At 37.1% G+C, this 15,666-nt stretch overlaps 1 protein-coding gene across 3 annotated transcripts in view; it reads right to left on the reverse strand.

Annotated features, from left to right (window-relative positions):
• The window catches only part of CSMD3 (CUB and Sushi multiple domains 3), a 684,352-nt gene that overhangs the window by 584,946 nt on the left and 83,740 nt on the right, over positions 1-15,666 (reverse strand). For all 3 annotated transcript variants that reach the window (XM_074577705.1, XM_074577704.1, XM_074577703.1), the window contains exon 2: positions 14,065-14,287. In XM_074577705.1, the coding sequence (XP_074433806.1) occupies positions 14,065-14,287 (223 nt within the window). The remainder of the gene's footprint in view (positions 1-14,064; positions 14,288-15,666) is intronic.

The following is a 15,666-nucleotide window of genomic DNA, read 5'->3' on the forward strand; positions in this document are numbered from 1 at the left end:
ACAGAAACTTGTTTAGATTTTTTAGTTGAAAGCTTTTTGTAATTTTAGTTAAGGACACTGTGAGATCTTAGAAAAAGTGGTCTTCAAATATGGTAGTTTCACAGATAGAAACTATGAATAGGAAATGGTAAAGTTAAAAAAAAAAAATTATCAGAGGATAATTAATTAGACTTGGCTTAGAAAGGTAGGACAGAGACCAATAAAACAATTTTATTAGTAAATTAGGAATGTGGAACGGAACGGAGTGGAATGGAGTGGAATAGAATGCAACGCAATGCAATACAATGAGAGATAAATTCTAGACAATAGTTTGATAGTTAAAGCAATATTGTGAAAAGAGGAAGATACAAATACATTCAGAGCTTATTTTTCATGGGAAAGCCTAGTCAAATCCATTGTTTTCCAATTTTAACTTTAAAAGATTCATCCATGTTAATTTTTTGCCCTATCTGTAACCATAATTATAGAATTTATAATACATAACCTGAGAATGAGACGTGAACATAGTATTTATATGTGGAAACATAGTACCTTTTTATAATACTTTTACAGTATTACAGTTGGAAAAAAACCTTATTTTGACTTGTTTACACAGTGAATAGTATTATCTTTCATACTTCTGAGTTCTATATTTTGGCCAATCAAGAGGTTTAATTTATTTTTTTTATTTTTTTTTTTGCATGGCATGGAGGATTTTGTTATGATTTTACATTTTAAATATTCCTTCAATTCTATATTTAAATATACTTTCACTTCCTGTAATCACTTGAAATCACAGAGGAAATAGAAATAATTAATAGGAACATTACAGCCATGATTCACTTTCACATGGTCTGCTGTAACATGTTTACAATGGCACTGGGACTAGGCAAAGAATATTTTTGCAATTATTAATAATCAAATGGCTATGAGAGGTAATTACCTTGATTAGCATGTCACTGTGACTTTTTCATCCAGGTTATATTTATAGAGCTGCATTATCAAGTACCACACTACATAGTTCCTATGAAGGCAGTAAGCTAAGAAGTTACTTAGTTTCAAATTTAAAAAAAATAAAAATACTTTGACTTAATTCCAGATTTTGCCATGGGAGAAAATTTGTGTCAATGGTTATGATTTGAGAACCGTCTCCTTTAATATTTACTGTTGCCTTCAAACTGTACAAACCTTTCTGCAATTTATCAACAGCTACTTTCTAAATGACAGATGAAATACTACAGTATATGAATATTTGCAGTACCAAAATAGCCAACAAGTAGAGCTGTTTTCACTCATCCCTTTGTCCCTTTTGTGTATGCGGTGTTTCATTTGGGAGTTTGCATGGATCTGCTATGTTCTTTATAGCATCTATCTCTTCTCATCCCTGTCATATCCTACTTGTTGCTTACTGAAGTTTCTCAATTTTTTTTAGAAATTGGTGTAATAAAACATATATCAAAGATTCTAGCTATACATATTTATATGCTATCTCTTTGCCACATTCCTCATTTTCATACTTATTGTTTATTTTTTAGATCATCACATTGGGTTCATTTCATTTCACTTTTTCCAACACCCAATATTCCACCCAAATATACGAGCTTCATTCTTTGTAAATAGATGCTTGTTATTGTAGAGAGGTGTTCTCATCAACAACTTTAACCACCTTGTAAAAGAGTATTAGAGAAAGGTCTATCTGCAGGCTTTAGCAATAGAGCTCTTTATTGGTTCCTTGCAGGCCATCTATAAGAATGAACAGCATTTGTCCAAGAAAATCTTCCTTTTGTATAGTATTAGAAAAGACCTGAAGGAGATGAGGATTCTCTGCTTGCAAGTCTCAGCTAAAACTTAGTCTACGTACATAGTTTTAGTATGGCAGATATACAGAAAGTGACTTTAAACTGTAAGCAAGAAAAGCAAACATATTTTATCTTAAAGGAACTTCTAATATTGTTTAAAACTGAATAAAATATACTTTTCTCTCTATGCACAGTTCATTTCATATTATAAGGAAGCAGTATTTGCCAAAATAACTTCAGTCCTTCATATGGATATTATCAAGCTAAGTTTCCTATACAGCTTGAAAAGTAGATGTGTAGCACATATGTTTTACGATGCAAAAATGAAAGCATATTGAAGTCATGTAATTTGTAAATCCTAATAAAAAAGACATTTTTGCATAGCTATCTATGTTGTTACATTTAGGTCCTGAAGACCTGCACTGACTACAGAAGAACTGACAGCAGATCTGGAGATAATATTTTTGATGCTACTAGGACTTAGAAAGAACCTCTGGGTTTTGGGGTTTTTTTTGTTTGTTTGTTTGTTTGGGGATTTTTTTGTTTGTTTGTTCATTTTGTTTTGTAGGAAAAGACGCTCTTGTTTGTCAGCAGATCCACAAATTTCTAGTATACTGTTGACTAACTTGTACTTAGGTAAAACAAAATATAACATATTTTATGCTTACATAAATAATTTGGATGATAAAACATTTACTTCAAACTCTGCAACTTAATGTAAACTACAGGAGCTGCTTTTCAGTAATAAGCTATCACATTCACAATTTAAGACAAATATTAGAGAGACAGAGAGAAAGGGTCTCCAGTTCAAGCCTCATGCCTAAACATTACTTCATTCTAGTAAGTGTATATGTAAATGCACACACACACATATGTGTATATTTGCACAAACGGTCATGTGTTTCTTCTGGCTTTCTGCAGACATACCAGTTAAAATAGAACGATCACGCCTTTCTTCAAAAACAACAGAAATAGCTTCTCCATGCATTAACTAATATTCAGAGTGTAGTATACGGTTGTTCTAGATACATTCTGATTCAATTATCAACTTTATGAGGTATGTTTATCGATATTGTCAACTGCAACAATACGAGGTGAATTTAACAACTGGTTTAAGAGTTACCTTTCTGCCGTGTAAGCAAGTCTAACAGTTCGACACCCCTGCAACAGAATGAGTCTTTCCCATAAACTATAACTTTCTGGGACAAGATTATTATTTTGAACTATCATTCTTCCCCTTTTTATAGCTGAAGCATAGGTGGAAGTCTAATGGCCACAGACAGTCTGTGCTGGCATGCTGTGGTATAATGTCATATATGCGTGTTGTATATAAGTGGTCTCCACAACGAAAATCAGCTTTACTTCCTAGACTGTTTCAAATCCCATAAAGCAATTTACCTATGCAATGAAAAATACATAACTAATGTTTAGCGGAGCTGGGTCTCAGAGATGATCACAGCCATCTCCCTGTAAAGCCGCTATATGCACTCTTCATCTGTATAATGCTAGTTACGAGCTTGTCCAAAGAAGATAATTCTCAGAGACCGTAAAAGAGGTTTTTGTTGCATTACATGAGAAGTCAAGTAAAAAAGGTGGTCCAATATCCATCAGCTACTTCAAAGCAGCCAAACTGGCTATCCCAGTTACTTAAGAGAAAGATATCCCAAGGTAGGCTGATAATGGAAAAGTCTCTTCTTAAGGTCAGTTAGCAGAAAGTTACCTCCACCTTCCAATAATTACCAAAAATTTTTGGTTAGTTGGTTGGTTTTCATTTGGTTTGGTTTTGGTTTTGGTTTTAAATCTTTACCATTTAACTTTGGACCTCCTTGCTAGCTAGATGAACATCTAACCATTTTTTCCTAACCTGCTAAAATCCTGGCTTCTATGTAATAATGTGAGCATAAGTTCAAGAGACCAGTTGCACCTCGTCTGGACAAGCACTTTCTTTAATCAGTTTTAATTTTCTACCTTTCACTCCCAATGGGTATCTAGAAATTTAACATTACATCAAAATATTCCCAAGAGTATAGCACAATTGATGTGAGCTACTATTCTTTCAGCTTTGTATTTTTAATCACAATGCCAAACTTTTTATTACTTCAATATATTTTCTTCATAAAGCAAAACTTTCAATTGAAAAAATCTCCATTTAAATGTCTTGCATGCTCAAAACCCATCTCTCAGAGCTGAATATCTATTTACCATTGCATTCTGCTACATTTTTTTAAATTATCTTTGTTTCTCTTACCTACAAGCTTTGCTGTATTTATGCTGTGTGTCCCTCTCCATGTTCAGTCCATTTGCAACATTCTACATGTCTTCTGTTCACACCTTAGCCGTATTTACTTTTTTGTTCATGCAGTGAAAATTTTCTTGTTTAGATTCATTCAGTTCTGTTATCTGTCTCATCATTTTCCACTTTGATTGCTGTTTCACTGTGCTTTCTTTTTTTTTTTTTAATTGCCATTGTTCCCTCCTTCAGTCTGCATTGGTATTTGTTCTTTTTTCCTTCTGTTTCTGTATCTTTTCATTGGTCTTTGTCTAGCACTTATACCTTTTTAGTTTCTCTTTCTTTGTAAGGGGAGAGTGTCATCCCATTTGATTTTGTTCACTGGTCCCTAAGTTCTCAAGTGAAATTTCTTCTTTTCTTCTCTTTCCATGCAAATAGTAGAGAAAGCTAGAGAACTGTGTATCAGATGAAAGAAAAATCAATGACTTCGTGATCAGCGGTTTGAAGGTGTTTCCAAAGTGCTGAATCCTTAATTTGACCCTAATCAGATCACAGTTTCTGCTCTGGTTGTCAATTTGGACACAAAGTGAACAGTGACAAGAGAAGAAAAGTACATGTCTTAGGGCATAATAAACAGTGTGAGTGGAAAAAACTCAGAGCTACAGTTGCCTCTGATGAAAATGGAAAATGTTTCAGGAAATGTTCCATTGTCTCCCTATCAACAACTACATCAATATCCAAAAAGACTTAAACAGGAGGGTGAAAAAGGAAGCTTTGTACTTTTTCAGTTGTTAAATTTAGTTGGGAATGAAGACCTGAATTACTGCAAATATTCCACTCTGACATGTCTTAAAGGCTTAATAACAAAATAGTCAAAGAGATTTTGTCTCTGTTGGATTTATCTAGAACCTCACAGAGTTGCCTTTTTTTTTTTCTTTATTTTATTATTACTGAGTCTGCTAACCTAGAGGATAACCCTAATAACAGGATTTGAAATGGCAGTAACAGAAGCCAGATAATAACAATACTCAGACGGGGTCTTTATATGGCTTAAGTAAACAAGGAATTGTTCATATGAGAAAGAATTTACAAAGAACAAAAGGGTACACATGCATGAAGTTACAAAATGGAGTTACATGCAACAATGCTTGCATTCAGAAAGGAGAATCAACACACCATCGTGGCATTTTGCCCAGACAAAAATAAGCACTAGCTCTGGGCACCCTGTACTACATCTTGTAGTACTGTAGATCACCTAAAGACAAAGGAAGTGGGAAAGGAAAGACAAACTAAAACAAGGCTTAAAGTGAGGAAATTCTGTAAGTGGAAACCCTGACATAGCAGACGTAAAGGAAGAAGAAGGCAAAAGCAAGGAAGAAATGTGGGGCTTTTTTTGTCTTCTGGTATTGATGAGAATGAATATGAGAATGATTGGAGCACTTTCTAACAATAATTGCATAAATTTGGCTGGAGATATTAAAGGATGTTACATAGATATAAACCTTCACAAAGATTTAAGGTTAAAGTTCTAAGGACCAGAAGAAGGAAGGAGTCTCAGTGAGAAGAAAAAAGATTGCTGTAGCTACCAGGATGGCCTTAGGTGACATATAACAGGTTGGAGGTTGCACTGATGTTAGCAGCATAGCCTAATTGCTGCCTGTTTGACCCAGACTTCTATCGTTTAAAAGGAGAAACACATATTCAGCAGAGTTAGAATAAGAAATGGAAAAACAAGCAGAGCTATTAAATGAGGGCACTAGAATTTTCTGCTGTTGCTAACATTCATTCTTTTGCTAGCTTTCCTTCTTCGTAAAATTTCTGTAAGATATTTTTGACAATTTAGCATTGTCAAATTGTAAATTATAATTCTTCCACTTTAAAACTAGAAAGTTTAATAGGCAAAATCTAGTATTCCAGAAAAATATTTTCCCCTTTTAAAATTTGTAATTGTTAGTATTTTAATAAGTGCTATTTATTTTTTAATTAAGAAAATTCCTAAAGTATCCTTGATTTTACTGTGGGGTTTTTTTTGTTCTTTCTTTTGTTTTGTTTTAATTTATCCCATGCCCTTAATGTTTTTTAAAAAAAAAACAAAAACAGAGGTAGAAAAAAGGATGTGTGTTGCTAGCATTTCAACACTGTAAAATCAAAATAATTTAAATTATTCAGATAAATTATATCTTATATTTGTAAATGGTTCTGAGCTAAAAAAACAGTGTTTGATTATGTTGTCAGTAATACCTGGCACATTTATGACGGAGAGACGGGTATCTGACAATGCTATCAGGCCAGGAGCAGGCACTGATGGGGTAACAGCAGGGTACTCAACTCATCCATGTGGGTGTTCCCTTACCAGCCAGGGAAGGCACTCATCCTGCTCCTAATGTGGTCCTCTAGACCAATGAAGAAGGTCCAACTCCTATGGCATAGTCAGAGCGGCTGGTTTGGCTTTTTGTCCTGGCATGTCCAATAGTTTTCTGTGCCCTTTTCAGTTAGCATAACCTCAGCCCAGAGCCAAGTAAGTAGCCAACTCACCTGCCTACAATCCTAACAATATTTAGTATGAATTAAGGATTCGTTGCAATTTTGCATGTTTCTATTCCCAGGGTTTTTTTCCTCTGCTTTTAATTAGTTGGACCAAAGAAATGAATTTTAACTTCATAGCCAGTACCACACATTGTAAGTGGAGCAATATCTATTATTCCATATGCTATGTAATTAAAAAAAAATATTTTCGTTTTATTGAAGTTTAGTTTTGAGCTTATTCCTCTGTTATGTGATGACAAATATTTTTTTCAGTATTTTGCAATACCATTATCAAAGTATGAGTCTGTTTATTTGGTACAGAATTCAAACCTTTGGAAGTATTACGATGAAGAGAGCATACCCAATTAGATTTAACATCCTGAGCATCCTGAAATTTTAAAGAACTTCTTACTAATCTTCTGAAAACTGCTTTTTCTATCCAAGTGGTTGGGGAGTAAATGTTAAAATGGAGGCCTACTCAGGGAGTCAGCTGTTTTAGGAGAAAGCAATTCATCGACTGTGAAAAGGCAGTGGATGTCCCTAGAAATTTCAGTGAATTTCTCCTATGCAGCTCAGAAGCACTGATCAGGTAACCTGTGCATTTGATTCCTGTTTGCCTCAGGAGGGAATGTAGATGAAAGGATGATTCATCTTGCTTGAAAACAAGAGATTAGAAAAGATGAGTATTAGCTCACCTTTTAAACACTGAGAATATTAGAGCTTCCTTCCATTCAAATCTCTAAAGAGGAAATTAACCATTAGTAGGCAGAGAAAAGTTTTTAATTCATCCTATTAAATATTTGATCACAGTGACCATTTCAACATTTTAAAATATCTCTTCAGATAATGCTGGTCTTGCAGGCTCTCAAACACAAGCAGAATCTATATTTATTAAGTGTTCAAAAATTTTTGTTCGTGCTGGTTTGTCACACCTCCACTTCTCATGATTTTTAGATAAACGTATCCATACGTCTTTTCACTTATGCAAACAAATGAATAGTTGTCACAAAATGATTACACCTTTTTGCTAACAGTGGAGCTTTCCAAACTTGCATACCATGTCTGTTCTTTTGAAGACCGCACACAGTGAAATTTTCTGATGTTTTTTACCAGAACATTATGGTAGACTTGTCATTTTCTAAATAATTTTATTTTCAACTTTAGAAAATACATAATTTTGGCTACAACAAAACTGCTTTCTGAACTTAAACATGTGAAAGATTCTTTTAGTCAGAATGAGACAGAAATATACTGCATTTAATTATTCAATTTATCACAGTACAGTAGCAGCAGGTATGCATTTTTTTCTCTATTTAAAATATAATTTGTTTCATTGATTTCAATACAATGTTAATTTTGTTATTAATATTTAAATTTCAAATTGATTAACTGGTTAGGTAAGGGCAATTTTGGAAAATGCATTCCCTTGGAATTGTGAACAGAGCTTGAGTATGTAATCACAAGTTATTATTCGATTATTTAAAACTATACTGCAAGTTGGGGTAATTAATTAAAGCAGAATACTATATTTTAGAAAACTACTGAGTATGACATCTCTTTTAAAAGTAGTGTTCAATTCTAAGCACCTTACTCCTTCAAAAAAAAAGGACAAACACACTTTTTGGTATTTACTGATAGTATTTTACGCATCATGCTCAGAAATTTAATTTAAAAAAAGAAGAAAACAAAATATTATCCAAGTTGTAAAGTAAAATACTTGCAAGGAAATATCAGAATTCAGGTTGCCATTCTCTCATCCACCTTCATATGCACCATATCACTGCCGCTAATACCACCTGTTAAAATTAATCGTGGTTTTCACACAGAATCACACAGAATGGTTCGGGTTGGAAGGGACCTTAAAGATCATCTAGTTCCAACCCCCCTGCCGTGGGCAGGGAAACCTCCCACCAGACCAGGCTGCTCAAAGCCCCATCCAGCCTGGCCTTGAACACTTCCAGGGATGGGGCATCCACAACTTCCCTGGGCAACTTGTTCCACTGCCTCACCACCCTTGCCATAAAGAATTTTTTCCTGATATCCAATCTAAATCCGCCCTCTTTCAGTTTGAGGCTGTTACGCCTTGTCCTATCATAACACTCCCTGATAGAGTCCCTCCCCATCCTTCCTGTAGGCCCCATATCGCTAATCAAGGAGTGATGTGAAGAATGAACAATTCTTATAGTTAGTCCCACATTTTGTTTTGTACAATACCTAAATCTTGCTTTAAAGGTAAGTATTAAATAATTTTCTCCCAGACTTTTCTATGCAGTGTCAGGATCCTGAGGAAACCAATAGACCTTCCTGGCCCTGACCAGCCTTACCTGGGACTTCCACACACCACTGCCCATGAGTCCTGCATTCAGACCATGCTACAGCACTGCCTCTGTCCCTGCCTCCTGTATGAGCCTCTCAGCCATACTCTGTGAGGACCTTAGCTGCCCCTGTTTCTTTTTACTCCCAGCTGGACTCCCTGGAGGGATCCTGGACCTGGTTCATCACTTGACATGTAGGATGCTGTCAATGAACCCTGTACCAGTGCCCTCCTCTGCCCCCCATGTTCAGCCCCTGCTGGATTGTGCTGTCAATGAGAGCACAGCCTGAGCAGGTCATCCTCAGCTCCTGGCTTATGCCCCTCATGGAGCAGCCCTTCTCCTGCCACTCCCTAATATATGGCAGTACCTACTACAGTGAATTATTGACAAGTCATGCTAAAAAATATTTGCATAACATGCAACAGGTATCATCAAATGATTCCAATTGGCTTTCACAAAGCAGTTGATTTATGTGAAAAATGGAACAGGAGTTCTATATGGAAATGCAATGCTTTCATTCAGAATAGCAGTTAGAAGTATTAGCTACTTTCAAAAATAAGGTGTATACAAAGTTGCTACTTAAAAGTAATCATATAAAACCAATGCCTGATTTTTTATTTTTTGTTTTTGAGGAGCTAGATGTGTAAGTGTGAAAGGAAGGGTACACAAAAGTCACAAAGATGCACAGGGAGGGCAACAAGAAAGTCCTAAAAATAGACAGTGTCTATGATGTGACCCAGAAAGACACCCAAAGCTGGAAGCTTGGTTCAGATACAGTAAGTAATACTATCTTTCTGCAAGCAAATTTTTTTTTGTAGGTGATTACGAGTATGATTTATGGAAATATATTAATTTTATTGCATTTAGTTCACAGCTTTAAACTATTCTATGTTTTCTCTATTTATAGATTGAGACAAAGATCTAGCATATCAAATATGCTAAATCAAGCACATACAGTAACACAAAGATGAAAGTGTAATATTGACTGTACACTTTCTGTAATGGCCATATCTGACATGCTTCTCTTCCATTTGTTATTGTTTAGCTGCCATTTAAGTGCCCTCTAAACCAGCTAAGGCTATTAAGCATTCACTGAAGACAGTCAATGACTGCAAAATTCAACAAGATTCAATTCTGAGGAGAGCAATTAACGAAGAAGTACAAAACTGGATGAGAATGGAGTCAGAGGCCATGAGGTTCACAAATAGCCAAACTGCAAAATCATTAAGATAAAATCCACTGTCATGCTAGAAAGTTCCCACAAAAAACTGTATCTCAGTAAAACTTCAGTTGTTTAAGTAAAAACCTTTTGAAAAATAAAACTCTAGGAAACATCACCTTACTACTTGCTACAGCAATCTGAGAAAATAAACGTCACCATGAAAGATTTAGTAAAGCTTGCCTACTTCCACTATCACACTTTCTTAATTTAAAACCCAACTCTCCACTCACACAAATGCGTACTATTTTTCTACTGCACCCACACGCTGGCAAGATCTCATAAGTCTTGCAAAAGTAGTCTATTTCAAGACCTATATGGAGGCTTAATCATCTTTTCCTTTTTAAGTGCCGACTTATTCTATTCTCTTCTACAAGACTCCTTATGCATTTCCTCGCAAGAATGTAGTACCATCCTAAATTCACAATACCAAAACTTTTGAGCATACCAGGCTTCCTTTACTTTCTTCTCAAGATACCAGAATTTTTTAAAAAAATGTATCCCAAAGCTATAGCTTTGAAGGCTTGGAAAGAATCCTGCACCCATATATCTACACATGTAGATAGGTAGCTGTAGATCTATGTGTACAGATAGAGATACGTAGATATGAACATACATGTGCATATAGATACATATAAACCTTCTCGGTAGCTTGAACAAGATATACAAAGAAAAAGTTTCTTTCTTTGCAAGATATTATTTTCCTCTTCCTTCCATCCTCTTAGCTTCATTCACCTGTTTGCACTGATGCTCATTAAAACTGTAACTCAGTAAGAACCGTAAATTCCTAAGAGTAGTAATTGTTCTATTTTTTTGCACTTGTGCAGAACATTGTTCACATATTCTTTGAGATTACAATTCAGAGTGGATTCACCAGTAGAAGTCTTGATTGACAGTGAGGGCCTTTTTGGACTTCTACATGTGATCAATTCTCCATGTGAATTTCATCTTTTGAGGAGTGGGCAGAAAGATGCAAAAACTGCATGTTCTTGGTTTTTCTTGTGAAAGACAACTATCAATTCTTTTACTCATGGGTTCCCTCTTTCCTGCAGCTGGTATCAGAATAGCACACAAAAACTCATGAAACAGGAAATACAAATGGAAACACAGAAATAAAAAGAAAACAATTTAATTACAGATACATTTCTCCTATCTGCTAGGCAACACCAATGGTAGTGAAGAGAGTGGGAATATGTGAAACAACCCTGCAGACAACAATGCCAGTGAAGAAGTAGGAGGAGGAGGTGCTTCAGGTGCCGGAGCAGAGATTCCCCTGCAGCCCATGGTGAAGACCATGGTGAGGCAGGCTGTCCCCCTGCAGCCCATGAAGGTTAACAGTGGAGCAGATATCTACCTGCAGCCTGTGTAGGACCCCACGCTAGAGCAGGTGGATGAGCCCAAAGAAGGCTGTGAACCCATCGGAAGCCCACACTGGAGCAGGATCCTGACAGACCTGTGAATTCATGGAGGGAGGAGCCCATGCTGGCGCAGGTTTTCTGGCAGGACTTGTGACCCTGTGGAGGGATCCATGCTAGAGCAGTCCATTACTGAAGGACTGCGCCCTGTGGAAGTGTCCCACACTGGAGCATTTAGTGAAGAACTGCAGCCTGTGTGAAGGGGTCATGTTGGAGAAATTCACGGAGAACTGTCTCCCGTGGGAGGGACCCCATGCTGGAGCAGGGGAAGAGTGTGAGGAGTCTCCCCCTTGAGGAAGGAATGGTAGAGACAATGTGTGATGAACTGCCCACAACCCCCATTCCCCCTCCCCTTGTGCTGCTCGGGGGGCTGGAGTTAGAGAAAATTGGGAGTGAAGTTGAGCCTGGGAAGAAGGGAGGGGTGGGGGAAAGGTGTTTTAAGATTTATTTTTTATTTCTCATTACCCTACTCTGATTTGGTTGGTAATAACTTAAATTAATGTCCCCAAGTCAAGTCTGGTTTGCCCATGATGGTGACTGGTGAGTGATCTCTCCCTGTCTTTATCTCGACCTACGAGCCTTTTGTTATATTTTGTCTCTCCTGTCCAGCTGAAGAGGTGGAGTGATAGACTGTCTTTGGTGGACACCTGGCATCCAGCCAGGGTAAACCCACCATGTTATCCATTTGACAAAAAGAATTCACTTCCTGCGCAGATCTGAGATGAAGAATTTTACTGTCCTAATTTCCTTCTGGATGTTCCCTGATTAGGAATACATATTACATTCTTCATCACAGTATCATAGAACTACACAAGCATAAAATAGTTTGGGTTGGAAGGGACCTTCAAAGATCATCTAATTCCAACGCCCTGTCATATGCGGAGACATCTTTCACTAGATCAGGCTACTCAAAGCTCCATCTCACCTGACCTTGAACACTTCCAGGGCATCCATGGCTTCTCTGGAGAACCTGTTCCAGTGTCTCAACACCCTCATTGTAAAAAATTTCTTCCTTATATCTAATGTAAATCTACCCTCTTTTGTTTTAAAACTATTGCCTGTCATTACAGGCCCTGGTAAAAAGTCCCTCTCCATCTTTCTTATAAGATCCTTTTAAGTATTGAAAGGCCACAATAAGCTTTCCCCAGAGCCTTCTCCAGGCTGAACAGCCCCAACTCTCTCAGTCTTGCCTCACAGGAGAGGTGTTCCAGCCCTCTGATCATTTACATGGGCCTCTTCTAGACCTGCTTTGACAGGTCCATGTCTTTCCTGTGCTGGGGGCCCCAGAACTGGATGCAGTACTCCAGGTGGGGTCTCACAAGAGCAGAGCAGAGGGGCGGAATCACCTCCCTCAACCTGCTGGCCACGTTTCTTTTGATGCAGCCCAGGATATGGTTGTCCTTCTGAGCTGTAAGTGCACATTTCTGGCTCATGTCGAATTTTTCATCTGCCAGTATTCCCAAGTCCTTCTCTGCAAGACTGCTCTCAATCCATTCATTCCTCAGTCTGTATTGATACTGGGGATTGCCCTGACTCAGGTGCAGGTCCTTGCACTTGACCTTGTTGAACCTCATGAGGTTCTCACAGGCCCACTCCTCAAGCTTGTTAATGTTCTTCTGGATGGCGTCCCTTCCCTCAAGTGAATCAACTGCACCACTTAGCTTGGTGTCATCTGCAAACTTTCTGACAGTGAACTCAGTACCACTGTCCATGTCATTAACAAAGATATTGAATAGTGTTGGTACCAATACCTGAGGGACACCACTTGTAACTGATCTCCATTTGGACATTAAGCCATTGACTGTAACTCTGGATGTGGCCATCCAGCCAATTCCTTATCCATTGAATAGTGCACCCATCAAATCCTTACCTCTCCTATTTAGCAACAAGGATGTTTTGTAGAACCTTGTCAAAGGCATCACAGAAGTCTAGGTAAACGACAACTTCACTTATAGAAGTCAACAAAGGTGATAATAAAGATAACTAGTATATGTATGAATAATATATCTGTTGCTATTGCATAATTATTATGTATCCCTCAAGCTGCTGACTTCCAGAATTCTGAAGTCGACAGAGATAAATAATGTGCAGTGACCCATCACCCTCTTGATTTTTCACACTTTTTTTCGCTCGTTATCCCTTTGTGTTAGAAGATGCTCATACACAGCTGCAAAAAAAAATACCTATTATTTCTGTCTTCAGTACGTTATCTTTTTCTGATCTCTCTCAAAAGACTCCTGTTGCAAAGATTACAAAAGTTCCACTGCTACTAGATCATGCAAACTGAGACCTCCACAATCTTATATTCAATTTACGTTAATTTATCCATGCTCATATGCTTCTTAATTAATTACTTTTTGTTGAGACAAATTTTATATGAAGGCTAGATTAATTTTAGCACTTTAAATAGAATTAAAGCACATCATATAGATTTTAAGACATGTATGATTAATGAAAGAAAGTGCACCTTAAAGTCTAAATAAAAAAGATTCCATTATTTCAAAATATTAGCTTTAACTATTTTCTCAGTTATTTTTAAGATACAAATAAAAGTTACATTTTAATAATATTCATTCTTTACCTTGTCCTAAAGTTTGCAGGATGAGGATGCCCATCATATAATGACAAATAATCATATTCTTCTTCTAGAGCAAAAGACTGAAAGACAATCTGTATTCTGTTTCTTTCTTCTGCTATTATAACCCATGTACAGTTTGCACCATTTGGATATCCATATGGGAAGCCAGGGCTTTCTATAGTGCCGTTAAGTCCTTTTAAAGTTCCACCACAGGTATAAATAAATCCTAAAAAAAAAACCAAACAAGGATACAGAAGTTAGCAGTCCATTTTTATATCAACCTTCAATAAAATATGTCATTGGAATTCATGATTTCTAAAAAATTATCAAAATACTTCTTTGCAAGTACTGCATTCTGAAAGGTAAAGCCCATGTTTTAATACAAATCCTGACCACTTAATGCAAAACAACCCCACCCACCTAACAAATGTGTTTTCCATACTGTTTATGTAAAGACATATGGTAGCATCTTTGCAAATAAATATATATATAAACAACATCTATGACTAAATTTGGTTGCTTATGAAGCAGAGTATTTACATCGATTCCCTGGTTTTTTTGTAAACAGGAAGAGGAGCATCCAGAGCAAAGTAAATGAGTCTTCTTTTGGTGCAGGTCTGATATGGATTAGATCTATTAACACTCTGCTGCTCTTCCCCAGATTTTGGGACTGGAAGAGGCTGAAAGGCTGTTTATTATGATCAAGGTTTTTTCAATCAATAATTCCAGTTTATGAAAACTGTGGACTTAAAGACTCAGTGTTAATAGCCATTTGTTGCATATTATCTCATGTAAATAACTGCATTGTGCATTTGTAACCAGAAAGGACTTAGTAAGCTTTTCTATATTTAAATAAACTATTAAAATGAACAGCTTACATCTTTTGACTGACCCCAAGTGGGTGTTGTGGTTTAACCCCAGTAGCCAGCTAAGCCACATATAGCCACTCGCTCACTCCCCGCTAGTGGGATGGGGGAGAGAATCAGAAAGGTTAAAAGTGAGAAAATTTGGATGTTGAATTAAAGACAGTGTAATAGGTAGATCAAAAGCGGCGCAAATCAGCAAAGCAGAATAAGGAATTAATTGGCTGCTTGTAGCCAGTACCTAAAGGGGGCCTACAGGAAAGATGGGGAGGGTGTCTTTATCAGGGAGTGTAGTGATAGGACAAGGGATAATGGTTTTAAGCTGCAAGAGAGGAGATTTAGATTAGATATTAGGAAGAAATTCTTTACTGGGAGAGTGGTGAGAGTGGAACAGGTTACGCAGAGAAGTTGTGGCTGCCCCATCCCTGGAAGCGTTCAAGACCAGGCTGATGGGTGTTTGAGTAACCTGGTCTAGTGGGAGGTGTCCCTGCCCATGGCGTGGGGGTTGGAGCTAGATGGTCTTTAAGGTCCCTTTTAACCTGAACCATTCTATGATTTTATGATTCTATGATTCTACTTTGGCAGGCAGGTGTTTAGCCATTTCCAGAAAAGCAGGGCTCCATCACACCTAACGGTTACATGGGAAGACAAACACCATAACCCTGAATGCTCCCCCTTCCTCTTTCTTTCCCTCAACTTTTACCATTGAGCATGATGGGGTATGTTGTGGAATATCCCTTAG

Source organism: Larus michahellis, chromosome 2, assembly GCF_964199755.1.
Source record: "Larus michahellis chromosome 2, bLarMic1.1, whole genome shotgun sequence".
Taxonomy (NCBI): Eukaryota; Metazoa; Chordata; class Aves; order Charadriiformes; family Laridae; genus Larus; species Larus michahellis.